The sequence below is a fragment of the Nilaparvata lugens genome, chromosome 3 (genome assembly GCF_014356525.2).
Source record: "Nilaparvata lugens isolate BPH chromosome 3, ASM1435652v1, whole genome shotgun sequence".
Lineage (NCBI taxonomy): Eukaryota > Metazoa > Arthropoda > Insecta > Hemiptera > Delphacidae > Nilaparvata > Nilaparvata lugens.
Genome location: NC_052506.1, coordinates 57,650,586 through 57,677,052, shown reverse-complemented (window position 1 = coordinate 57,677,052; position 26,467 = coordinate 57,650,586). Strand labels below are relative to the sequence as shown.

At 37.9% G+C, this 26,467-nt stretch overlaps 1 protein-coding gene across 4 annotated transcripts; it reads right to left on the bottom strand.

Moving 5' to 3' along the window:
• Positions 1-304: 304 nt before the first annotated feature.
• Positions 305-26,467, bottom strand: LOC111054409 (peptidyl-tRNA hydrolase 2, mitochondrial). Of its 4 annotated transcripts, none has more exons than XM_039424134.1 (3): positions 26,391-26,446; positions 25,051-25,288; positions 305-989 (listed from the first exon to the last, which is right to left on the bottom strand). In XM_039424134.1, the coding sequence occupies exon 3, from the start codon at positions 830-832 to the stop codon at positions 356-358; it is 477 nt and encodes a 158-aa protein (XP_039280068.1). In that variant the 5' UTR covers positions 833-989; positions 25,051-25,288; positions 26,391-26,446; the 3' UTR covers positions 305-355. The 4 variants fall into 4 exon arrangements, with proteins under 4 accessions (XP_039280068.1, XP_039280067.1, XP_022197137.1 ...); XM_039424133.1 differs by having other exon boundaries at positions 26,161-26,427; XM_022341445.2 differs by lacking the exon at positions 25,051-25,288 and having other exon boundaries at positions 26,391-26,467.

The following is a 26,467-nucleotide window of genomic DNA, read 5'->3' as shown; positions in this document are numbered from 1 at the left end:
AGCTCGTACTCGTGTAAAACTGCATTGTAAGATATTTTATTCATATGCAAGCATTCAAGCAAAACTTAACAAACAAGTATGAAACCTTTTTTAGACAACGTTCAGTGTACGTTGACATCTGGCAAAACATTAAGGCTTGAATAGACGCTCAATATTATTGTACAATATAGTAACTACTTCTAAAATTAGGCCCCAGTGTCTATGACGTGTTAACTACAGTTGTGTTACAAGCCGGTACTATATTGTACAATAATAATATTGAGCGTCTAGGAATCGCTTTACAGGTAATGATGACAACGAGAAATAGTGTGAAGAATATTTATTGAACGAACCTCGTTCAGGCAACTACATAATTCTACATCAATTTTAAATGGCCAGATGCGAGATCGATGAGTCTAGCTGGAGCTGGACCGATGCCTAGAACTGTGGCAGTTCCTCTAGCAACTTGGGTTAATCCAGCATCACGAACTGTCATATTAATTATGTTCAAACTAGTGGCTTTCTCTGAAATGTCCTGGAGTTCTTTCTCTCCGCCATCCAATTTGACAACAATTTTCGCCTGTCCTTCCAGATTCCATCGTCTGAGAGTTTCAGGCGCCTGTTTCACTGCTTTGTCGTAGCAGAGAATTGCAGCATGAGAGCACTGAGCTGCTACTTTTCCCTTCGACATATTTAAATCATTGCGCACAACAAACACCATTTTACAACTATCGCGTTTCTTTAAAACAATGTCAAACAAACACTTGATGTCTTTCATCTTATTGCTTTTTACTAGAAAGCTAGAAGTGATACCAATAGCTATGCCAGCCAAAAATGCTGAGTAGGTTTCCATGATTAATAATAACAAAACACTAGAAATATCACTTAAGATTTTTTTCAGGCCACTAACCGTTTTGAAATTTTTTCACTCTGATGTTTATTCATACATTCCCTGAAATTCTGCACCTCATTTGACACTTTCTCCAATCTTTTGTTTCTGCAATACATTCCTGTAAACAGATAATACACAATAAGTGGAAGATGAACATAAGCAACTGAAAATGAAGGGAAAGTTCAGTTTTGAAATGAGAGGATATTAGAATTTAGGAGGAGAAAATAAAATAAGATAAATAAATGTTTATTTCCCAAAAAACTAAAACTACAACATCAATTATACAAAATATTAGATAAATTGCATTTACATACAATAGTTAGTTACAAAAAATCTTATAATGTGTCCTCTACTTGTTTAGTTTTTTCTGTGTGGAAATTGACCTACTCCACTATGGCGTACCATGTTCTAGAGTAGGTTTACTTTGTTTTTTTGGTTTGTGTGCGGATTATTAATTAGTTAGTGTTTAGTAAGTCATTAGGTGGTTAGTTGTTGTTTCAAATAATGTTTTCTATGTTCTGTCTTCCTTTGCTCATCAACCAATTGTGTACTATTGTTTTGAACTTTCTAGGATGATTAATCAGTTTAAAGTTTGCAGGAAGTAGATTATATAATTTTGGTGCTAAATGATTGAAATGTCTCTGGTATAGTGCCTTCCTTGCAACACTGGTGATGAGAAGATTCCTGTATATGGTGTTGTGGTTGTGGTTTCTGGTTTGAAATGTTGTTGGGTTCTTGTGTAATCTGCATAGTATCTCCTTGGAGTAAAGCTGTCTTGGATCCATCACGTCAAACTCATTAAATAGCTGGTCTGAGGATAGCGTGGAGGCTTCTGGTTGATGACCCTCATGATCAGCTTCTGTACTCTGCGGACCGGTTTGATGTGCAAGAAGCTTGTACCTCCCCATCCTACAATCCCATGCAGCATGAGGGACTGTGCTAGAGAGAAGTAGATAACTCTTAGACATCCCTTGTTGACCAGTGTCCTCAGAATCCTGAATATGTAGATGGTCTTCCTCAGTCTCCCGCATAATTCATTGAGATGATGATCCCAGCGCAGAAAAGAGTCCATTCTCAAAGAGTCCACTCCCAGGTATTTATGTGACTGTTTCTTGTGAACTGTGTATGGAGTGTTATTCCGTTGATTATTGGTTACTATCTCATCTCCTGTTGTCTGTCCATGTTGAGTCGCCGAAAAGGTCAGAAAGAAGGTTTTCTCATGGTTCAATGTTAGCAGATTTTCACTCAACCAGCGAGACACCCTCTGAAGTCCAGTCTCAACTTCTCTTCAGGTCTTCTCCCAGGTCGGTTCAGAGAACAGTAGAACAGTGTCATCTGCAAAGGTGGTGATTGATCCATTAATTTCCATGTTGCATAATGGATTTATTATGTAGAGAAGAAAAAGAATTGGTCATAGTACTGTTCCTTGTGGCACTCCAAACTTTACAGTCAGCTTGTTGCTTACACATCCATTGACTCTGACACATTGTTTTCGGTTTGATAGGTAGCTCTTGAACAGATTCCATGCGAATCATCTTGTTCCATAGTTATCAAGCCTTGAAAGAAGAATGTCATGTGTCAAGATAAATCAAGAAGCTATCCGAACCTGGGTATAAAGAAAAAAAAACATATTAGAGGGCAGTCTAACAAGTAGCCTGACAGGTGCCTCCCGATGGCACCACTATCAAAAGAGAAGTTTACTGTTGTTTAATACATCCTTGTTGATGGACAAAAATTCAGCCATATTGGATTTGTAGTATTGTTTCGACTGTAGGGGAAACAAACATCACGAACATGTCCACGGATTTTAGAAAAATCGGGAAAGAGAAATATTGGTTAGTGATTTGATTATTATTTTTGGAAGGGAGGAGATTGCATAGCAAAATCATAGAACACTTTGGTTGCTATGTACGGTGACTCTTCTCCTTCATTGGCAACCATCAAAAATTGTTTTGCTCGTCAGTTTTTGATAAGCCACGTCCAAAGTGCACAAAACGGCTACCACAGAGGATAAAATGACAAAAGTCCTGGAGAAGGGTAAAACGGTCACAGGGCTCTACTAAGCTGAATTGCATAGAAAACGATCCCATTTGGCGAAGAAAAAGTGCTCTTCCACCATGACAATGCACTTGCTCATACCTCTACTATCGCCAAATTGGTCACATTAGGATACCAAGCAGCTGCCCAATCCACCATATTTTCCAGATTTGACCCATGTGACTTCTTGTTTTCAAATTTCAAAAAGTCACTCGCCTACTTTGCAGACCTTCAGAAAACGTATTATTCTGATGGGTTACAGAAGTTCGAGTACTAAGTGTATCAATCAAGTGTATCAACTTGAAAAGGTACTATGTTGGGAAATAGATCACCATTTTTTCAAAATTTTCGTTTTTCTTTTGTAGGCTATTATTATTATTATTATTATTATTATTATTATTATTATTATTATTATTTTTGAAGGGACGGATTCAAGGATCCAAAGGTTCAAAGAACCCCACACATCAACCGAAGCTTATTGTGTTCCCAAGTAGAATGTTAGTTAGGCGAACCAATACCTGTCTCCTTTACAAGAACCAGGAGTTTTTCCATATGCTAACATCCCATTCATCACCTGGTTGTGTGTCGCAATCCAGTGTGATATGCTTGGCAGTCTCTTCAGACTGATTGGTCCTCGTGACCTATGTGAGTTCCACTCCTGGCCTTCTTTGAAGGTCCTTCCGCTGAGGAAGGGGTCGCCAAGTTGCCTCTAGGGCGCCTGGCTACCCTTGACTCAGTCTCTTAACCCACATTTGTGCCTGGAGTTTCACCCATCTCTGGTCTCCTGGGTTTTTTTTTTTGCCCCTCCAAAACTTTGCAGGGTCAAAAGCCTCACCTCTCTCAAGAAGTTTTGCCTGAATTGCCGCCCTTCTTTGAGCAGTGGTGAGGTTTGGTCTCTCAACCCACAAACTCGTGACCTACGTGAGTTCCACTCCTGGCCTTTAATAGGTCCTTCCGCTGAGGGAGGGGACACCAAATTGCCTCTAGGGCGCTCTGCCACCCTCGACTCAACCTTTTGACTCACATTTGTGCCTGGAGTTTCATCCATTTCTGGTCTCTTGGGTTATTTTTGCCCCTCCGAAACTTTGCAGGGTCAAAAGCCTCACCTAACCAAAGAGGTTTTGCCTGAATGGTCACCCTTCTTTCAGCAGTGGTGGGTCTTGGCCTCTCCACCTACAAACTCGTGACCTACGAGTGTTCTACTCCTGGCCTTTTTGTAGGTCCTTTCCCTGAAGGAGGGGTCACCAAATTACCTATAGGGCACCTGGTCACCCTCGACTCAGCCTCTTGACCTACATTTGTGCCTGGAGTTTCACCCATCTCTAGTCTCTTTGGTTTTTCTTTTCGCCCCTCCAAAACCTTTTAGTGTCAAAAGCCTCACCTCTCCCAAGAGGTTTTGTGTGAATGGCTATCCTTCTTTGAGCAGTGGTCTGAGAAGCTCATCCTTCTTCTCCAGTTGGGATGAAGTGATTGAGCTTACATCATACATGTCATGATCAGTAGAAGCCTTCTCAATGTTGATAGCCTCTACTGCTCTACATAAGAGTGCAACGGAACCTTCTGTGTTCCTGAAGCACCCATTTCAGATTAAGGAACCTACCCTGATAGGCCAGATCCCGTGGGTTTGAAGGCAAGGCAACTTCTGGAGTTGCCTTGAGGTTTGGTTTGTTCATGTGGTTCCCACAAACAGCTAGGGAAGTGGAGTCAACCCAGACAGAGCCCCGCATGTCCAGGCAAGGCTGAATACCACAGAAGGGCACCTGTATCCTGCAGGCACCGTTAGAGACACCATATAAAAGTATCACCCTTCAGCACGGTCCACATAACACCTTGGGTTGGCCTAAGAAGAAGTAAGAATATGACCAAGGAAGGCCGACAGATAGAAAAAGAAATAAAGAATGGCACAAAGCTAAGTTAATGGCACAAAGCTAAGTTAATGGAAAACGTTTCTTTCTAAACGATAAGTTCCAAAGCATATTAAGAAGGAGAAGAAGGGCTTTGGAAAGGGGGTCCCTTTTAATTGACTCCTACGACAAGCAGGGATGCTGTGGGTGTATTCTGGTTTTCAACAAATTCTTGAGTACAATGTTCGATTCAAAGCTCCCCCAACCCAGGAGGAGAGATAAGGAACATGAAATTTGCTTGACGTGCTTTGTGTCGGCTCCGCATTTTACTCGAGTTTTTAAGTTCTGGTGCTAGTGACTTGATTTTTTGCAACCAGTTGTAGGGAAGTGATATCTTCAGAAGTGTTCAATTTCATTGCGATTGGACATACGACATTTGTGTAGAAACGTTCTAAGTGTAACATGTGAAATGAATTTTGGTACTAGAAGCAACTCAAAGTTACAGGCTTCAAAAGATAAGGCAGGCGACAAGAATTCGGCTGCATCGCTCGACCCACCTCCACCTCACACCACGCCTACCGGTCACGAGGAGGAGTGCGATGGCGGAATGAAGAGTCTCATTCAGAGAGTCTTATCTGAGTTCATCTCTAACGACGAATTCCTTGACAGATTGGCGGATCGGGTCGCCGATAAAGTCATTGATAAACTCAAACAGATTGTCACTTCTCATGTCATGGATGTAATAGAGCCGCGCTTTTTCGAAATAGAAAAAAAGATTGAATCACTCACTGATGAAGTGGCAGTCATACGTAAAAATTATGCTGCTCGCGAGGAGTCTCAGGAGAGCCGAATGGACGGATTAGCGCAGTATCAACGACGCAACAATGTCAGAATATTTGGCATACCTGAAGTCAGTGGGGAGAATATAACAACTGTCGTTACAAAGATGTTTAGCGAGAAACTTGACCTGAAAGTGGACACTTCACTGATTGATCGATGTCATTGCGTCGGCCGCCCTTCGGCCCCCGGCGAGTCCAGGAGCCGAGCTGTCCTGGTAAAATTCATCAGCTACCAAACTCGGCGTGCTGTCATCTCGGGAAGGCGGCGGCTCAAAGGCACTCCTATCACGATTCGCGAGGACCTCACGAAGCGGCGGAATGACTTCTTCAGGCAGGTGGCAGCAAGGGTTGGATTCAAGAATGTATGGACAATCGATGGAAGAATTTTTTGGATCAAAAACGGAAAAATTCATTCGAGCAATCATGTCATTGTGGACTCACAGAATGGATAATGTAAGCTTTTTTGATGATGGATGAGTGTGGTAGATTTGTGGGTTTGCGGATGAGAATCACGGGTAAGTTAATCTATTTATTTTATTTTTTTTTCATTAGAAAATATATAAATATTTATTCATTTATTCTTCTTATCATTCTTGAGATGAATATTATTATTCTTTTCTCTTTTTTTTTGCAAATTACTCTATCTTGTGCGATGCATTTTAGTTGATATAGTATTAGAATGCAAATTGTTCTTATGTAATTAATATATTTCTCATGTATTTAGTAGATTGATTATTTCGATCAGATTTACAAAACAATTCGTTACCTACTAAATGTAATTATTTTTTTTTTCTAGCTATTTAATTATCTGCATTGCTATCCTATACATCTGCCACTCTCTTCTGTTTCCTTTCTTATGTATGAATGTTATATTTTAGTAGATCAATGCTGTTTGTGCTATGTTCTATTACTGTTGGTATTTTACTGATTTATTTATTTATCTATTTTTCAAATCAATTCTCTCAGTTTGTGATGATTTTCCTCATGCCTTCATTCTATCTTGTTAGTTTAAGCCACATTTCACTTCCAATATGGACACTACCAATCGAATATCATTACATAGAATAAAAAGCATGATTTTTCTTTTGTACTTTATTGATATATCTACTTCTTTTTTTGTAAGGATGTAAATGAAAATTTATCTTTAAATGCGCTTTAAGCATAGGAATCCTTTCACTTATCACTTCCAATTATATTTCTTGTATCACACTGAATTGATTTAAATAATAAATTATTACATATCTGCTCTAGTAACTCATCTTGTTAAGCATCAGGCTGTCAGCTCTCATGTTCTGTTACTTGTTGCTTGGAAGATCTTAAATGTTTCATTCAATAATCATCGAACTTAAAATTTTTATATATAATAATATTGGAGTCAATGATGTTCGTCTGGCTTTCTGGTGGGCTTATTTTTTTTTTCTCTGCGCTTATAAATCACCTATTTTTACCCTTGCTTTCCCTCTTCTTTTTTTTTTTTTTATCCCTACTAATCTTAAAATTTAGTTAAAGCATCATGATCTATATCTCATTAGTATTAATAAGTATGCAAGGGAGTATGAATGTTTGTGTGATAGTGTTGAGAAGATGTTTTGATGTAGTCTATGGTTGTGGGGTCTGTCTCTTTCGGCCTTTTCCTCTCGCGTTAGTGATTGTAATCTCAGCCAATGAGTTATCGAAATGATGACGGCGCCGCGCTGAGCGTTGGGGAGCAGCTCCGCAATAATTTTCTTAATTATTCAAAATTTCTCAAAGTAGCTCATGTGAATGCGCAGTCTATAGGTTGTCACATTGATGAGTTTCGCTGTATGTTTGAGACACAGGAGTGTGATGTGATCTTGGTATGCGAAACATGGTTAAAACCGATCGTGCCTTCAAGCCGAGTTGAACTAGCGGGATACTCGTTGCTGAGAAATGATCGCCTTCATAAAAACGGAGGTGGTGTTGCAGCCTATGTGAAGCATGCTCTAAAGCCTAGAATTATTGTTAAATCCGACACAAACAGAGCAAGTAAACCAGAGTTCATGCTTCTGGATATTTTTATCAATGGGAGCAAGGTGCTTATCGCTGTGTGCTACAGACCTCCGCACATTGGGTTTATGGAGGAGTTTGAAGTTGCCCTCATTGGGAGTATGGCTGCCTACAGACATATCATAGTCATGGGTGACTTTAACACGGACTTACTTAGACACAATTCACCTGAGAAAAATCAATTAATGACAATTTTCAACTCCTGTAATTTATCCCTGTTGCCTCTGCAGGCCACTCACCATACCTCAGCCTCCCACACCCTGTTGGATCTGATTGCTGTTTCAGAGGAGGATGCGGTCAGAACACATGGGCAGATGCCGGCTCCAGGATTGTCACACCATGACCTTATTTATTGTGTCTATGCCATCAAAGTTCCCAAGCCTGAGCCAAGATTGATTCATTATCGAGATTTCAAGAATATTAACTATCCTGAACTTTTTAGAGAGGTGTCTGGTCTGCCCTGGTACTATTTTTACTTTACAAATGATGTTAATGAAATGCTGACAATGTTTTATGAGTATACACATTACCTCTTCAACAAGTTTGTACCTCCTAAGGTAAGGCGCGTAACAAGAGTACCGGCGCCATGGATTAGTCCTGAGATCAGGCGGCTGATGAAGGAGCGAGACAGATTATGTAGACTTTCCAGGCGCTCACGTGACCCGCTGCTGTTTGCCGAGTATAAAAGAGCAAGGAATCACTGCAAACAGCAACTTCGAAACTCCAAGTGCCGATACTTCCGCAGCACTCTTGGGTCTGCTAGATCGACTGCATCCAAATGGCGAACACTGAGGAAACTCGGAGTTGGCAAGGATAGGAACAGGTTGATACTGAATCACAGCCCTGATGAATTGAATAATTTCTTTGTGGATATTCCAGGGACATTGGATATGGCACAAGAGTATACAGACCAGTACAGGACAGCTCGAAGGCAGGATGAGTTCTACTTTGCTGCGGACACTGAAGCCAATGTACTGAATGCAATCTTGTCCATCAGGAGTGAAGCTGTTGGTGCTGATTTGCTTCCAATGAAATTTATCAAAATTATTTTGCCTATTGCCCTTCCATTCATCACACATCTCTATAACACTTCACTCATTTCTTCTGTTTTCCCCACTGAATTCAAAACCTCCAAAATCATCCCTCTCAATAAAACTTCCAATCCTTCCTCTCCATCTGATTATCGTCCAGTTGCAGTGCTGTCTGTCATGTCCAAGGGGCTAGAAAAATATGCACATGAACAAATTAATGGTCATGTTTCAACGTTCAATCTTCTCAATAAATTCCAATCAGGCTTCAGGAAGGGATACAGTACTATGAGTGCCCTTTTATGTGTAACAGATGATATATGCTTGGCTATGGATAATGGACAGCTTACTCTGATGGTACTGATTGATATGAGTAAGGCCTTTAATTCAATATATCATCCTCTTCTGCTTAAAAAAATGATTAATCTGGGTTTTTCAGCCAACAGCATTGCCTGGATTAGATCATATCTAGCAGATAGACAGCAGTGTGTACTGGCAAATGGAGGTCAATCTGGGTGGCGAGTGGTCAATAGGGGTGTGCCACAGGGATCGGTGCTGGGCCCTCTGTTATTCAGCTTATACATTAATGACTTACCTCACAGACTGACCAATACTAAATATCACATGTATGCTGACGACCTGCAAATTTACTTGCATTTTGACATTGACGACTTTGACAACGCTGTTAACAAAATGAACTTTGACTTACTCAGCATCACGGAATGGACATCACAACATGGTTTAAACATTAATGAAAATAAATCAAAAGCAATAGTAATAGGACATAATAGACGCTTACCTAACCTTGACTATGCCAATGGACCTTTTGTGACAATAAATGACCAACAGTTGGAGTACTGTAATACAGTAAAAAACTTGGGTGTCTTAATGAACAGACATCTTGACTGGACCGAACACATTACTAGCACTTGTAATAGGGTCTTTGCTGGCATACATTCTCTGAAGAAGATCAGCCCTTTTCTACCTTTTCAGGTAAGATTGATGCTGGTAAAGACCCTAATCTTTCTGACCTTTCTCTACTGTGACGCTGTTACCCATGACATGACTGTGGCACTGTCCGATAGGCTTCAGAGAGCTCAAAATTATTGCTTAAGATTTGTTAATAATCTAGATCGAGGTGAACATATCACTCCCTACTTCGTTCAGCTTAACATGCTCAGGCTCAAAAGGTTTCGATCCTACCGCATACTTATGTTTCTATTTAAACTAATCGCCAATAAGAGCCCTGATTATTTGAGTATTAAATTTAGATTTCTGGGAGAGGTTGGGAGAGGTGGAACTAGAAATAGTTTGTCTGTGTTGACTGTGCCTAGGCATCGTACGGTGGTCTATAACAGGTCTTTTCATGTGACTGCCTGCCGACTGTGGAACTCGCTACCAATGGAGGTGAGGGCAATTCAGCGGCAATCCCAGTTCAGTGCGGCTGTCATGAACTTTGTGAGGGGGGCTGGCTGGAGCGACTTATAGCGACTGTGTATTGATCAATATATATTCTTTGTACGTGTGTGTGTGTGTGTGTGTGTGTGTGTGGTGTGTGTGTGTGTGTGTGTGTGGTGTGTGTGTGTGTGTGTGTGTGTGTGTGTGTGTGTGTGAATGTAGAATCTTGAAATTGGCTCCTTGATGGTCTTTTTTTTTTTTTTATCCCTACTAATCTTAAAATTTAGTTAAAGCATCATGATCTATATCTCATTAGTATTAATAAGTATGCAAGGGAGTATGAATGTTTGTGTGATAGTGTTGAGAAGATGTTTTGATGTAGTCTATGGTTGTGGGGTCTGTCTCTTTCGGCCTTTTCCTCTCGCGTTAGTGATTGTAATCTCAGCCAATGAGTTATCGAAATGATGACGGCGCCGCGCTGAGCGTTGGGGAGCAGCTCCGCAATAATTTTCTTAATTATTCAAAATTTCTCAAAGTAGCTCATGTGAATGCGCAGTCTATAGGTTGTCACATTGATGAGTTTCGCTGTATGTTTGAGACACAGGAGTGTGATGTGATCTTGGTATGCGAAACATGGTTAAAACCGATCGTGCCTTCAAGCCGAGTTGAACTAGCGGGATACTCGTTGCTGAGAAATGATCGCCTTCATAAAAACGGAGGTGGTGTTGCAGCCTATGTGAAGCATGCTCTAAAGCCTAGAATTATTGTTAAATCCGACACAAACAGAGCAAGTAAACCAGAGTTCATGCTTCTGGATATTTTTATCAATGGGAGCAAGGTGCTTATCGCTGTGTGCTACAGACCTCCGCACATTGGGTTTATGGAGGAGTTTGAAGTTGCCCTCATTGGGAGTATGGCTGCCTACAGACATATCATAGTCATGGGTGACTTTAACACGGACTTACTTAGACACAATTCACCTGAGAAAAATCAATTAATGACAATTTTCAACTCCTGTAATTTATCCCTGTTGCCTCTGCAGGCCACTCACCATACCTCAGCCTCCCACACCCTGTTGGATCTGATTGCTGTTTCAGAGGAGGATGCGGTCAGAACACATGGGCAGATGCCGGCTCCAGGATTGTCACACCATGACCTTATTTATTGTGTCTATGCCATCAAAGTTCCCAAGCCTGAGCCAAGATTGATTCATTATCGAGATTTCAAGAATATTAACTATCCTGAACTTTTTAGAGAGGTGTCTGGTCTGCCCTGGTACTATTTTTACTTTACAAATGATGTTAATGAAATGCTGACAATGTTTTATGAGTATACACATTACCTCTTCAACAAGTTTGTACCTCCTAAGGTAAGGCGCGTAACAAGAGTACCGGCGCCATGGATTAGTCCTGAGATCAGGCGGCTGATGAAGGAGCGAGACAGATTATGTAGACTTTCCAGGCGCTCACGTGACCCGCTGCTGTTTGCCGAGTATAAAAGAGCAAGGAATCACTGCAAACAGCAACTTCGAAACTCCAAGTGCCGATACTTCCGCAGCACTCTTGGGTCTGCTAGATCGACTGCATCCAAATGGCGAACACTGAGGAAACTCGGAGTTGGCAAGGATAGGAACAGGTTGATACTGAATCACAGCCCTGATGAATTGAATAATTTCTTTGTGGATATTCCAGGGACATTGGATATGGCACAAGAGTATACAGACCAGTACAGGACAGCTCGAAGGCAGGATGAGTTCTACTTTGCTGCGGACACTGAAGCCAATGTACTGAATGCAATCTTGTCCATCAGGAGTGAAGCTGTTGGTGCTGATTTGCTTCCAATGAAATTTATCAAAATTATTTTGCCTATTGCCCTTCCATTCATCACACATCTCTATAACACTTCACTCATTTCTTCTGTTTTCCCCACTGAATTCAAAACCTCCAAAATCATCCCTCTCAATAAAACTTCCAATCCTTCCTCTCCATCTGATTATCGTCCAGTTGCAGTGCTGTCTGTCATGTCCAAGGGGCTAGAAAAATATGCACATGAACAAATTAATGGTCATGTTTCAACGTTCAATCTTCTCAATAAATTCCAATCAGGCTTCAGGAAGGGATACAGTACTATGAGTGCCCTTTTATGTGTAACAGATGATATACGCTTGGCTATGGATAATGGACAGCTTACTCTGATGGTACTGATTGATATGAGTAAGGCCTTTAATTCAATATATCATCCTCTTCTGCTTAAAAAAATGATTAATCTGGGTTTTTCAGCCAACAGCATTGCCTGGATTAGATCATATCTAGCAGATAGACAGCAGTGTGTACTGGCAAATGGAGGTCAATCTGGGTGGCGAGTGGTCAATAGGGGTGTGCCACAGGGATCGGTGCTGGGCCCTCTGTTATTCAGCTTATACATTAATGACTTACCTCACAGACTGACCAATACTAAATATCACATGTATGCTGACGACCTGCAAATTTACTTGCATTTTGACATTGACGACTTTGACAACGCTGTTAACAAAATGAACTTTGACTTACTCAGCATCACGGAATGGACATCACAACATGGTTTAAACATTAATGAAAATAAATCAAAAGCAATAGTAATAGGACATAATAGACGCTTACCTAACCTTGACTATGCCAATGGACCTTTTGTGACAATAAATGACCAACAGTTGGAGTACTGTAATACAGTAAAAAACTTGGGTGTCTTAATGAACAGACATCTCGACTGGACCGAACACATTACTAGCACTTGTAATAGGGTCTTTGCTGGCATACATTCTCTGAAGAAGATCAGCCCTTTTCTACCTTTTCAGGTAAGATTGATGCTGGTAAAGACCCTAATCTTTCCGACCTTTCTCTACTGTGACGCTGTTACCCATGACATGACTGTGGCACTGTCCGATAGGCTTCAGAGAGCTCAAAATTATTGCTTAAGATTTGTTAATAATCTAGATCGAGGTGAACATATCACTCCCTACTTCGTTCAGCTTAACGTGCTCAGGCTCAAAAGGTTTCGATCCTACCGCATACTTATGTTTCTATTTAAACTAATCGCCAATAAGAGCCCTGATTATTTGAGTATTAAATTTAGATTTCTGGGAGAGGTTGGGAGAGGTGGAACTAGAAATAGTTTGTCTGTGTTGACTGTGCCTAGGCATCGTACGGTGGTCTATAACAGGTCTTTTCATGTGACTGCCTGCCGACTGTGGAACTCGCTACCAATGGAGGTGAGGGCAATTCAGCGGCAATCCCAGTTCAGTGCGGCTGTCATGAACTTTGTGAGGGGGGCTGGCTGGAGCGACTTATAGCGACTGTGTATTGATCAATATATCTTCTTTGTACGTGTGTGTGTGTGTGTGTGTGTGTGTTGTGTGTGTGTGTGTGTGTGTGTGTGTGTGTGTTGTGTGTGTGTGTGTGTGTGGTGTGTGTGTGTGTGTGAATGTAGAATCTTGAAATTGGCTCCTTGATGGTCTTTTTTTTTTTTTTTACAATCAATTAAATATAAATGTGATTCACTAATTCACTTCAAGATTTATAATAATATGTAGGAATGGAATGTATAGCAAACACTATAGTTGTCGTTTTTGTATTTAGTATATCATTCCGTGTTCGAGACTTACAAATAATTGTTTTGAATGTTATTTTTAGAGGTGAATATTCGTAGGCCTATGTATTTTTCATATTAACATATTCAAGGCTATGTAATTTCCTATGAATTTATTGCTTTAAAAAGCTGCACTGATTTTCAGATGGTGAGTGAATAGTAGATCTGCTTTATTCTGTGATAGAGAAAAGATAGCATTTATGCTAAATTTTCTCTATAATTCAAATATGTTTTATTCCTTTAAGTATTTACAGTGAAATATTTACAGTGAAAAACTCAATATTACGGAATTCCTTCACAAAGACTAAACGTCTGCGTGTGGAGGAGAGTTCCCTAGACAACACAAGCAGTCACTACATAAAATAATTATGATAGAAAAGACTGAAAAAAAGATAGAAAAAATACTGGTTCAGCGACTGAGCATAGGTGAAATATACTTTCCTACACTGATCCACACCCATTACCTGGCTAAGCTCAGAGAAGGCAAATAATAATTTCCTGAGCCTACTTTTGACACACTGAACATGTTACCCCCAACTCAACTTGTAATCAATTATAACACCCAAGTATTTGTAACTATCAACTCGTTCAATAGTACTGCAATCACAATCCTGCATCCTTGCGTTTCCACAAGAGTGCATTTTTAATATTATTGGGCCAGGATCAGTCTGGTTTCTTGTTACAATTGGCATAAATTTAGTTTTGATGTCATTAGCCATTAGACAGTTGTAGTCGAGCCAATTTTTTATTTTGGCAAGATCTATTGATGCAATGCAATAGGTCCTCTCTCAAGTGCCTCCAGTTGACACCAATACTGTGTCGTCAGCAAATAAGAACAGTTTTCCATTAATTTGTAGCTTTGAAAGATTATTTATAAGGAATAGTAATGACCCAATGGTACTTCCTTGGACCACACCATATTCGCTAATTGTGCCATCAATGGAAACATACTGCTGTTGATTGTTGAAATAACTTTTAAACCATTTCAGTGAATTATCCTTTATTCCAATCATCTCGAGTTTGGTGATTAGTTTATCTCTATCAACGGAATAAAAGGCCTTGGCCAAGTCTAAAAATGTAATTGAAATTTTATTTTTATATTATTTGATATAAACCGGGTCAAGTCAAAAAGAGCGTCGGAAGTATTCCTGGACTCTTGAAACCCATATTGGTTTTCAGAAATTGAATTATTCACGGAGAGGTACTTAGATAATAATTGTTTCTTGACACATTTTTCAATAATTTTTGACATAGTTACAAGAGAGAAATCGGTCTGAAGTTGGCGAATGCATTTTTTGGCCCTGATTTATGAATTGGGATCACCTTAGCCGTTTTGAAGGCACTTGGGAAATGACCCATCACAATGCTAAGATTGATTATGTGCTGAATAGGGAGTATTAGAGAGTCTATATTTTATTAGTTTTGCCCCTGGCTGTGATGGGATCCCAACTAAGGTTTTATATAAACCTTAGTTGGGATCCCATCACAGCCAGGGGCAGATCGGCCTTTAAGGCTCTTGATTGTGTCAATCAGTTCTTGTCTAGAGACTTGCTGCAACTCAAAGTCAGTTTCAACAGCATGATCCTGATCTATTATCTCTGGCACACCCTGTGCTACGATGGAATCTGCCAAGTTTTTACCCACTGTCGAAAAATAATTTATTAAAGTTTTTGCTAACCTCCTCAATTTTCTGTTAGTTTTTTCGTGCGTTTGGATAAATTATTTTATAGGGAAAGGCTGCTTATTGACAGGCCGGCCTGAAATTTCATTTATAACTGCCCAGAGTTTACTTGGGTTATGAGAAGATTCTTCAATTTTATTTTTATAATACAAATGTTTGGCTAGTTTAATTGCAGAGTGTAGAGTAATAATAATAATATCGTGTGACCTGGCTGGCCCAGGTCTGGTGTCAGAGTTTTCAGGTCGCAACTGATCAATTTCAGGGCCTCTGACATGACCTAACGACTGCTTTTTAGGCAGCAAGGACCGACGGCTTAACATGTCCATCCGGAACACGGGAGTGGCCCGAGAAAAATATCTTGCCCGGGCTGGGATTCGAACCCGGGCCTTTGGATTACAAAGCCAGCATCTAATCCACTCGACTACGGCCACTCAGAGTGTAGAGTATTTATATATTGTGTAAATTCATTTTTTAAAATTTGGTTGAAAGGTTGTTTGTTGAGTTTTCTTCTAAGTTTGTCGCGTTGCCGAATTGAATTAACAAGTCCCATGCTGATCCATGGCTTAATTTGGATTTTCATAGCTGATAGTTTTATTTTAGAAGTTTTAGATTCGATAATGTTTTGAAGAATATCAATGAATCGGTCAGAAGCCATATCAACATCAGTTTGTTCAGTGACGCTATCCCAATTTTGCCTACTTAGAGATTCTCTTATTTCATTCCAATTTGTTCTTGTTAGAAATTTATCAACATTGGAAGGTTTGGGTGAATTGACAGATAGTAAATTCAAACATATCGCGTAGTGGTCAGTTACTGAGGACTGTAAAATAACAGAAGATGCTTTAAAAAATCGTGGGAGTCTGATAAAAAAGTATAGAATAAAAGTAGATACAAATAGACATATATAGACAAATACACGGTATTTAGATGAAAACGGTAGGGGTCATGAAATGTGTGCGCAGTGGCCAGCCAGGTAGATTGCGTCATCGCCACCAACCGAGGTTTTTAACACCTATTGCCAATTTAAGAAACTTATTTTTGTTAAAAACAGATGATTGGATATAAAATGACGTCAGCGACACCGGAAATTTAGCACAAACATGCGCGTGACACCTACCGTCTTCGTCTATATACCGTGGACAAATATACATATAGAAAGTATCTGATAAAAATAGATACACGTACCACTAGCCGGACGTGTGGCCTTATCAATGCAGGCTTAATAACCAGCATCATTCAGGACATCAAGGTAACGCTCTCCAGTAGAGTTGGGAGCAATGTTCAGTAGATCACAATTAATATCACCAGCTAATAGGCAAATAGAGCTATTCGACTGTTCGTTACAATACATTTCTAGTGCATCTATGAAAGCAGAGAGGCTAGAGTTAGGACTGCGATAGACAGCCAGAAGTTCACATGCAGCACCCGCCCATTCAAACTTCAAAGATAAACAGGTGGCCAGACCGCCAATTGGAAGCTCACTACACGATACTGAAAGCTCGCTATCAATATAGACAACCAACCCATCGTTCTAGTTAAGGCTATTATACGTTCTGAATAATTATATCCCAGAATTGTGACTAGGTTGTTTTCATCTTTTAACCATGCCTCTGATAAAATTATACAATTAAATCTATGTTTCAGTCCATGTAGAACAGTTAAGAATTCATCAATATTCCGCTCATAGGTAGAAATATTTTGGTGAATTACGGAAAACCCAATACACACGCGATTCTCAAAGCCCTCCTCATCCTCAGATAAATAAAAAAATCATTAATATCTTTGCACTCTATACATCTAATGGACGGAGTATCCAACCCATCAAAAACAAAAACGTTCCTTATCATTTAAAATTTTATGGTAGCCCGGCCTCCCGGCAGTAAGCCACTTTAATGCGTTCATTACGTTGACAAACAAGGAATAAATTTCTCTAGTGAAGAAACTAGTTTTGACTCAATCGGCTTTTGTCTGTTTGTTTGTTTGTACCGCAGTTACAGTCGCAGTTATTGTCCGATTTGGATGAAATTTGGTATGCAAGTTCTTTGAAACAAGGCGCAGAAACGTATGTGTAACGCTTTTTGTTAAGAACTCCGGTTTTTTTGTAATATTTAAAAAACTGTAAACTAACCTAAAAAAGTCACTTTTCCTATCTTTGAAGATACAGCATTTCATGTTCCTACTTTTTCGCATTCTCTGTTACGGGGGCATGGTGTCCAAGACGGTTAGAGCGTAGTTTGATACACTGTTGGACCCAGGTTCAAATCTCGTTCCGACCAGATATTTTTGCAGACAATACTAATTGTTTTATCTTATTCTAATAATATATCATTATAAAATTATTATTATTACTATATAGAATCATTGAACGAACGAAGTGAGGTCTAAGATTCAAGTCGACGGTTTGGCATTTCTCTTAATGCTTAAATGTTTGTATATTTATATGTTGCGCATTTACGGCAAAACGCGGTAATAGATTTTCATGAAATTTGACAGGTATGTTCCTTTTAAATTGCACGTCGAAGTATATACAAGGTTTTTGGAAATTTTGCATTTCAAGGATAATATAAAAGGAAAAAGGAGCCTCCTTCATTATTAGAGTAAAAATCAGACTATAGAATTATTCATCATAAATCAGCTGACAAGTGATTACACAGATGTTTGGAAAAGCCAGTCGATTACTGTATTTGTATAAGGTCTATAGTTTCAACCAAAGACATTAAAGAGGTATGCATCTTTAAGCTGGGTTTACACCAAAGTTATTAACAAAATGGTTATAACTTAATCCTTATAGATTCTATTAGATTGAACGGAAGTTGAAAAACACATATGTTCATCATGTGTATGATAAGTTATGTTCAATCTAATCTATACGTCTTATAAAATTCTTATCTCACTGACTCACTGATCACGATTTCTGGAAAACTACTGGATGAACTGCAACAAAACTTGGAATATAGCTTCCTTGTATGTCCTAGGTGCTAACTAAGAAATCTTTTGGCGATATTTCAACTCTAAGGGTGGCTTTTAAGGGTTTAAAGTTCGTCTTTTAGCATGTATATTCTTCTTCTCCCAATCTCTTGATTATAATAGAAATGTCCATATCATATGTTACTATAGAACTATAATCTAGAGAGAGTACCTCTTCGAAGCAGTTTGTTAACTGGCAACTAAATTAATAATTTTGTCAGGTTGGAATCAAGTTGAGATGACTTCATTAGGTTGGCACCAATTTGAAGAACTAATTAAAATGCATTTATCGAGAATAAATTGATTAGGCACTGCTGCTTCAATTAGAGCTATTCCTGGGAGTATAGATAATTTTTATTTTTCATATAACAAACTTTTATGACGGGAGTTGCTTCTATCAAGAGTAATCCTATTCTATCAAGAGTAATTTTGTTAGTATATCCGACAGATCACGAAAACTGCTTAAACAATATTTTGATGAAATTTCAATAATTCAGTATGATATATGGAGGGCATTTTTAAAACTTCAGAAGTGTCCGTTGTGGATTCTGTTTGCAAAGAATGAGGAAATTCGGCCAAAATTTAACTTGGGCGAAAGAAAGGGGTTATTTAATGAAACGGCCAAATAGCTGTTGTTTCTTTTCCATATAAATATAAATTATATTATATTACATTTATATTATATATTTTCCAAATATCTTCCATAGAAGTAAGGCGCTTTTCCCATGAATCAATTATTCTCAAACATTGATTGTTGAACATTGAGATTCTCAAACATTGAGAAAACAGAAGGTAGCTTTCGAAAAAAAATATTGGAGAATATGCATAACAGTTCGTTGACTGTCAGTATTCCTAATTAATAGCATCAATGCTCACCATTCAAACAATGCTGACACATTGATGTGAATCTTATTATAATTTGGTTACTTTAGATCAGATGAAGATAGTATTGTTGATGATCGCTACTGTTTCAATTTCAATCAATCATGTTTGACATTTTTACTTTTGATGCCAGCTGTTATTATTATGTGAAATAAGCTCTTTTTGAATGGAATCATAATCATTGAAGTCAATAATACTAAGAAAGCAATTTCTGTGTTTGTGTGTTTGTGGATATGTAAGTATGTCGGACGGATCTCGAAAACGGCTCTAACGATTTTGATTAAACCTGGATTATAGTGTGTTTGCGAAAAAAACATTATTTTGGAACAGGTCTCAACTCTGAGAAGATTCCCTGACGTTCCTTTAGAAATGATTATTGGTACCTCAAGTAGCAAGGTGAAAATGTTACTGAACATTAATTGTAGGGATTTTCATGCTCAATCTTTTCCATTCAAAATTTTTCGTTCAAATTGTATCTGAAGCCTGATAATTGGGAATCTAAAATAAAACTTTGCATAGATGGGGCGGAGCTCCTGAAATTTTTACAGATATGGGACTGGTGGCAGTTGATAGAGCTTATCAATGATTATTCTAGGTATGAATTTAATCAAAATCGTTGGAGCCGTTTTTAAGAAAATCGCAAAAACCCCTGTTTTTGACTACATTTTAGCCGCCACCTTGGATTGCATTTGATCGAAATTGTTCGTGTCGGATCCTCCTTATAGTGTAAGGACCTTACCTTCAAAATTTCAAGTCAATCGGTTAACTGGGAGATGAGATATCGTGTACACAGACGCACATACACTCATACACACACACACACACACACACACACACACAAATACCCAAAAACCACTTTTTTGGACTCAGGGGACCTTGAAACATTTAGAGAATTCGGTCATCGATGTTAATAATTCTGAAGTAGGTACTGTACAAGTTATGAAAGTGATAAAGGAATGTATAAATGGAATGAATCATGGGAGTGGTATGAATGGAAAATTTAAACAAGTTTGGTATGATTGGGAGTGTGAAAGAGCAAGAATACGTAGTTTTAAAAATCTTAATTTATTTAGAAGAACCAATGCTATTTGTGTGAAAGATGCGTATTTAAAGGCTAAGAATGATTATAAGAACCTGTGTCGCAATAAGAAGAAGATGTATTATCAGGATATGTGCAATAAGCTGGCGAACATTAGGGACTCTAAAACGTTTTGGGACACAGTAAAAATCTTCAAAAGCGGTAAGAGAGTAATGAATAAGACAATAAGTGCACAGAACTGGATTGAACATTTCGAGAATCTTTTCACTCCAAATAAAACCGCAATGTCTATAGATTATGTAGTTCCGTTTAGAAGAGATGAGATTCTGGATGGTTTGATAGACGTGTCGGAAATTAAAGGAGCATTTAAAAGATTGAAAGATAACAAGGCGCCAGGAACAGATGGTATCCCAATAGAATTTTTCAAAAATTTGCCGGATGAATTAACGGAGAAAGTTTGTCGTTTATTTGATCACACATTGCAGAATGCGGATGTACCGGCAAACTTCAGAGAGGCTGTGATATTCCCCATTCATAAAAAAGGTGACACTTCAGAGGTTCAAAATTATATGGGGATATCATTTGTTAATGCTTTTGCGAAGTGGTTTGCTACAATTTTACTGGCTAGACTGGAAAAATGGGTTCAGTTAAATGATATTTTGTGTGAATACCAGGCTGGTTTTAGAAGGGGTTATTCTACAGTCGATAATGTTTTCAATCTCTCTAGCATAATTAGTTTAAAATTGAGGAGGAGGGGTGGGAAGGTATATTGTTTCTTCGTGGATTTAAGGGCCGCGTTTGATAAGGTGGATCGAAATGCCCTTATCCATAAACTGTATGATTTGGGTGTGTCCAATCAGTTTATAAGTATAATTCAGCAATTGTACAAGTCTACAAAAGCTAGTATATGGTGTAGTACCGGTACTGGCTAAAATATCCACTCTATAGTCCAAGTGTTTTATTAAATTGCAATATGAATTATTTGGTACATTCCTTCTACCTTCATGAGTTATAAATGAAAAGTTTCTACTTACAGATCTTGTGGTACACAGCACAATAAAATGAATCAACACTCACATATTTGTAGTGGGAAGCTTACAACCTCTTCATGATAATTGTTTATTTGCTGCTGGAACTTGTGTTTGGTGAGGAGTTGGCGGCGATTTAGTGGCAGCTGGCGTCTCTTGCGTGGCAGCGGAGTCGGCTTTGGCGTGAGCACGTGGAGAGGGCGGGGGGGGGCGTCGGCTGCTTTCTTCTCTCGCAAGGCGGTCACCTGGTTCAGATCATGGACCCTGAACGGATGCTGGTCGGGAGCGCTCTTTGCCATCACCTTACAGTCCATTGTCCACGCGGAAAATAATATTTTTTCTTTCACCATTTTCCTAGTTGCATAGTTATCTAGTTTGAGGTGTCAAGTGTTCATTCATATAAACTGGGGTATTTAAAAAGGAACTGTTGAGGTCTTTAGTTAATCGAGATGTAAATGAAATCCACGATAGAAGGAAGTCTAGTGTCTCCTCTCTTACTCTGGAGTATATGGGCTGCGTTTATTTCGGAGTAATGAAATTCTATATGTAATGTGTTTGCTATTGACTGAGCTACTACAAACATGTCTTCCTTGAATGTTAATGGCACACCTGACACTATTAAATTATTTTTTCGTGTGTGTTGTTGTAAATCAGACAACATTTCTTTCAACAGTTCATTTTCGCGGCGCATTTCCATTTGACAGGATGTTTCACATCTCTTGGTCACTTTCTCAACACTATCTTCAATTTTCTTAATTTCTATTTTCGTACCTTCAATATCGGCTTGAAGTTTTGAAAATTTGGCGTCGTTTTTGTCCCATCTTTCGTCATTTTTCAGCGATGAAGCTTGATTCTACTTCCTGAAGTCTTCGATAGCTTTCAGGATTACGTTCTCCTCATCCTTGATTTTACCAGATGTTTCTGTTGAGCATTTCACACAGTTCCATTTTTTGTTTTTGATGATGACACAGAAAGAATGATATTTTGCTTCACAGGCCGGACATGAGACAGTTTTTTTGGAATCACTATTGTTGATTTGTTTTTTGCAGCTAAGACACTCTTCACTCATGTTTGAATTTTCACTAGATATAGAATTGAATTTAAAGTTGAAATCAGATATTACAACAGTTTAATTGAAAATAATAGTATAGTATGAATAAGTATTCTATTGATTCACTAGGTTGAAAGTAGGCTGTAGATTAACACCAGGAGGTCGGCAAAAACTTGTTACAGAACTTTAACTCTGCAGAACGATAAGAAGCGATGTGACTGCATCGGCTGCCCGATTAGAACTACTGAAACCTGATTGACTTCCTAGTAACAAAGTAACTATTTCAATCAAAAATAGGTAGTGTCTCACTTGATTTTTTTAGTCACAGCCGACACTGCTATTTACAGTATTTACCTCTCAAAAACAAGATGACCACCTAAATATTCAGGGTTTTGTTATAGCCTATTCTTTGTATTTTGATAACCGTTCAAGATATTTCAATTTTTTTTGCACGAAAATGTTTGGAGAGCCTTCCTTTACAATTCTTCTTACATAAAGGTATCCTCTGAAACGCATACCTTAACTCATTCTATTAATTCATGTATACCTACCAAAACACTACAGAAAATGTTTTCTCCATTTTTTTCCAATTCCTTTCCATAATTTTTTGTGAGATACAGTAAAATGTTAAATGCGTGAAATTTTTATTGTTTTATCACCTTCAAAATTATATGTCTTCATGCACTGTACGTTTATGAATGAGTTATCCAGCGCCCTCCAAAAAAACCTTGCATGATTTCTGGTGCATTTTTTCCACACGTATGAGGTAAAAACTATAACTATTGAATCGATTATTTATGACTACTTCATGTGAAATCTTTTTAAAGTGAACTTTGAAAGTCGTAATTCTACACAATTTGGCAACGCTGTTATTCCTTTAGATGGAGGATCGCAATTTATTTTTACAAACTAGGCCTACAAGGTCATACCGTAAAAGTTACGATGTGCCAAAAGCACTTCACTTATTCATAATTGCCCGTAGTCGAGTGTGTTTGTAACTTAGATGTTGCACCTACAAATGGGGAAAATGAGAAAAGAACAACTAAAAACAACTAAATATAAACTAATAAACGTATTCAGGCCAACCCAACTTTAAAATTAAGGTACCAATTTCTAAATTTCTATACGTTCCAAGGTCCCCTGAGTCCGAAAAAGTGGTTTTTGGGTATTGGTCTGTGTGTGTGTGTGTGTGTGTGTGTGTGTGTGTGTGGTGTGTGTGTGTGTGTGTGTGTGTGTGTATGAGTGTATGTGCGTCTGTGTACACGATATCTCATCTCCCAGTTAACCGATTGACTTGAAATTTTGAACGTAAGGTCCTTACACTATAAGGATCCGACACGAACAATTTCGATCAAATGCAATCCAAGATGGCGGCTAAAATGTTGTCAAAAACAGGGTTTTTCGCGATTTTCTCAAAAACGGCTCCAACGATTTTGATCAAATTCATACCTGAAGGCTGAAATAGTCATTGATAAGCTCTATCAACTGCAACAAGTCCTATATCTGTAAAAATTTCAGGAGCTCCGCCCCATCTATTCAAAGTTTGATTTTAGATTCTCAATTATCTGCCTTCATATACAATTTAAACAACAAATTTCAAGTGGGAAAGATAGAGCATGAAAGTCTCTGCAATTAATGTCCAGTAACATTTTTACCTAAAATTGAAAATAGGTTTGAAATTCGAGAAAATGTGATTATTAGATTGCAAACTGTTGGCAAGTGTTGGTTCTATTAAATCATTCACTACGAAGAGATAGCAGACCTCGTGTGTCTCCAGCGTTATTGTCCTATCACCAGCTGTCTCATATCTTTGAATAGTAGACTTGAGATGCGCGAGAACACTAGCGTCAGGTGATCAATTTTCATAACGGCAAGGAAAGTTATGTGAGTGCGCCACACCAGATTTTTTTTTGAAATTAAGAGACAATGTCAACCAGGGGTTGGGGTGACTTTGTCTCACTTTATAAAATATATGGAAAAAAGTTTATTTTCAAGAGTTAGACAAAGTATGAAACCAACTATTGACCTTTAAAATGAATAATAACATTGAAAACATATGAAATCCACTTCAAAAAATCACAAATTATTTTTTACTTTCCTTGCCTTATTACCATAGGTAAGGAAAGTATTGCTTTCCGAAAAAAATTAAGGTACCCCAATTTCTAAATTACTATACGTTTCAAGGTCCCCTGAGTCCAAAAAAGTGGTTTTTGGGTATTGGTCTGTATGTGTGTGTGTGTGTGTATGTGCGTCTGTGTACACGATATCTCATCTCCCAATTAACGGAATGACTTGAAATTTGGAACTTAAGGTCCTTACAATATAAGGATACGACACGAACAATTTCGATCTAATGCAAAATGGCGAAAATGTTGTCAAAAACAGGGTTTTTCGCGATTTTCTCGAAATCGGCTCCAACGATTTTGATCAAATTTATACCTAAAATAGTCATTAATAAGCTCCATCAACTGCCACAAGTCACATATCTGTAGAAATACCAGGAGCTCCACCACATACATCTATGCAAAGTTTGATTTTAGATTCCCAATTATCAGGCTTCAGATACAATTTAAACAAAAAATGGGAAAAGATTAAGCATGAAAATCTCTACAATTTATGTTTAATAACATTTTCACCTCAAATTTAAAATAAGCTCAAAATTCAAAAATTATTATTATTTCAATTGCAAACTGTTGATTCTTTTAAATCATTCACTATGAAGAGATAGCAGACCTCGTGTGTCTCCAGCGTTATTGTCCTGTCACCAGCTGGCTTGGATCTTTGAATAGTAGACTTGAGATGCGCGTGTACACTAGCGTCAGGTGTACATTTTAATAACGGCAAGGAAAGTTGTGTGAGTGCGCCACACCAGATTTTTGAAAAAACTTCTGTTGTGCTTTTCTAAGTTTCTGCTGCCTAAAGATCATTTTTAGCGTCGAGGCATGTTGGCTCCAGCTGCAGCATCATGCAGCTAAAAATGAATATTAAGATCGTATTAATCTCAAGCAAGGTGATTATTTTGCTTTATTAGCTAGAATACATTATATATTCATCATATTTTGAATTGTATTTGCATCATATCACAATTTTTATATTGGGACAAAGTCACCCCAAGTTCAACCTAAAAGTGACCTCTTCAAATTCAAAATTTTTCCTGACATTTTTTACAATGTATAAGCTCGTGAAAAGAAAAAAAATACAGTGTACATAAAAAGATACATAACACAATATCAAAATATATTTGTATTTAACTATAAACAGAGCCCTAACCATTTAAACTATGGATATTATAGATATACCAATTGAAATATAATAAAAAAAGACCAAAATAATATTTACCCACCTCTGAAAACTTATATAGACCATAATTAGGCCTATATTATAAGACTGAGCCAGCCATATTAATCATTAATTTTTACTCAAAAACAAGATATTTGTACTCCTACATTTTGAATTAAATCAAATCAAAATCGTTTATTAATTCTTAATAATAATAACAAATGATAAAAACTTAGAAATTAGAAATACATTATAATAATACACAGTATTGAACTAAATAATACAATAAAAACAAGGAAGGTCCCCGCAAGGTTAAAAAACCTGTGCGCAGAGGCCGAGTGATTGAAAAATATAGATATTTTAAATTTTCAGGAAAAAAAGATGAAATAAATTAATTCAGTGGAAGGAGACAATAAAAAAACTGAAAGAAAAATCACTGAATTTGAAAAGAAACTTACTAAACTAAAAAACAAGTATAAAACTAAATAAAAGTATATTCTATTTGAAATTTTAAATAAATCCCCAATATTCACAATAACAAATTGATTAAATATATCACTTTACCTGCACTAAGTAATGGAGATTTAAGCAACCTGTTTTCTTTAACATTTTTTCTACTGCATCCTCATTGTCACTCATAGTTATAATTTTTCAACAATGAAAATTCTAGTCTACTTTTTTGATGAATTGAAGAATTACAGAACAATTATTGCTAAGTACAGTTCTTAGTATTATTTTTTTAGAATACCATTAGGCTTACGCTTTTATTCACAGTTGAATAAAAATATACTAACCTCAAAAAATATCAAAATTCTCTATATGCCGTCTCCACACTCTTGCCAATTGCACGAAAATGATGATTTGACACTGC

What these genes read in the sequence shown, in the direction of transcription:
- LOC111054409 (XM_022341445.2), bottom strand. Translation starts at nt 832, where the DNA reads ATGGAAACCTACTCAGCATTTTTGGCTGGCATAGCTATTGGTATCACT.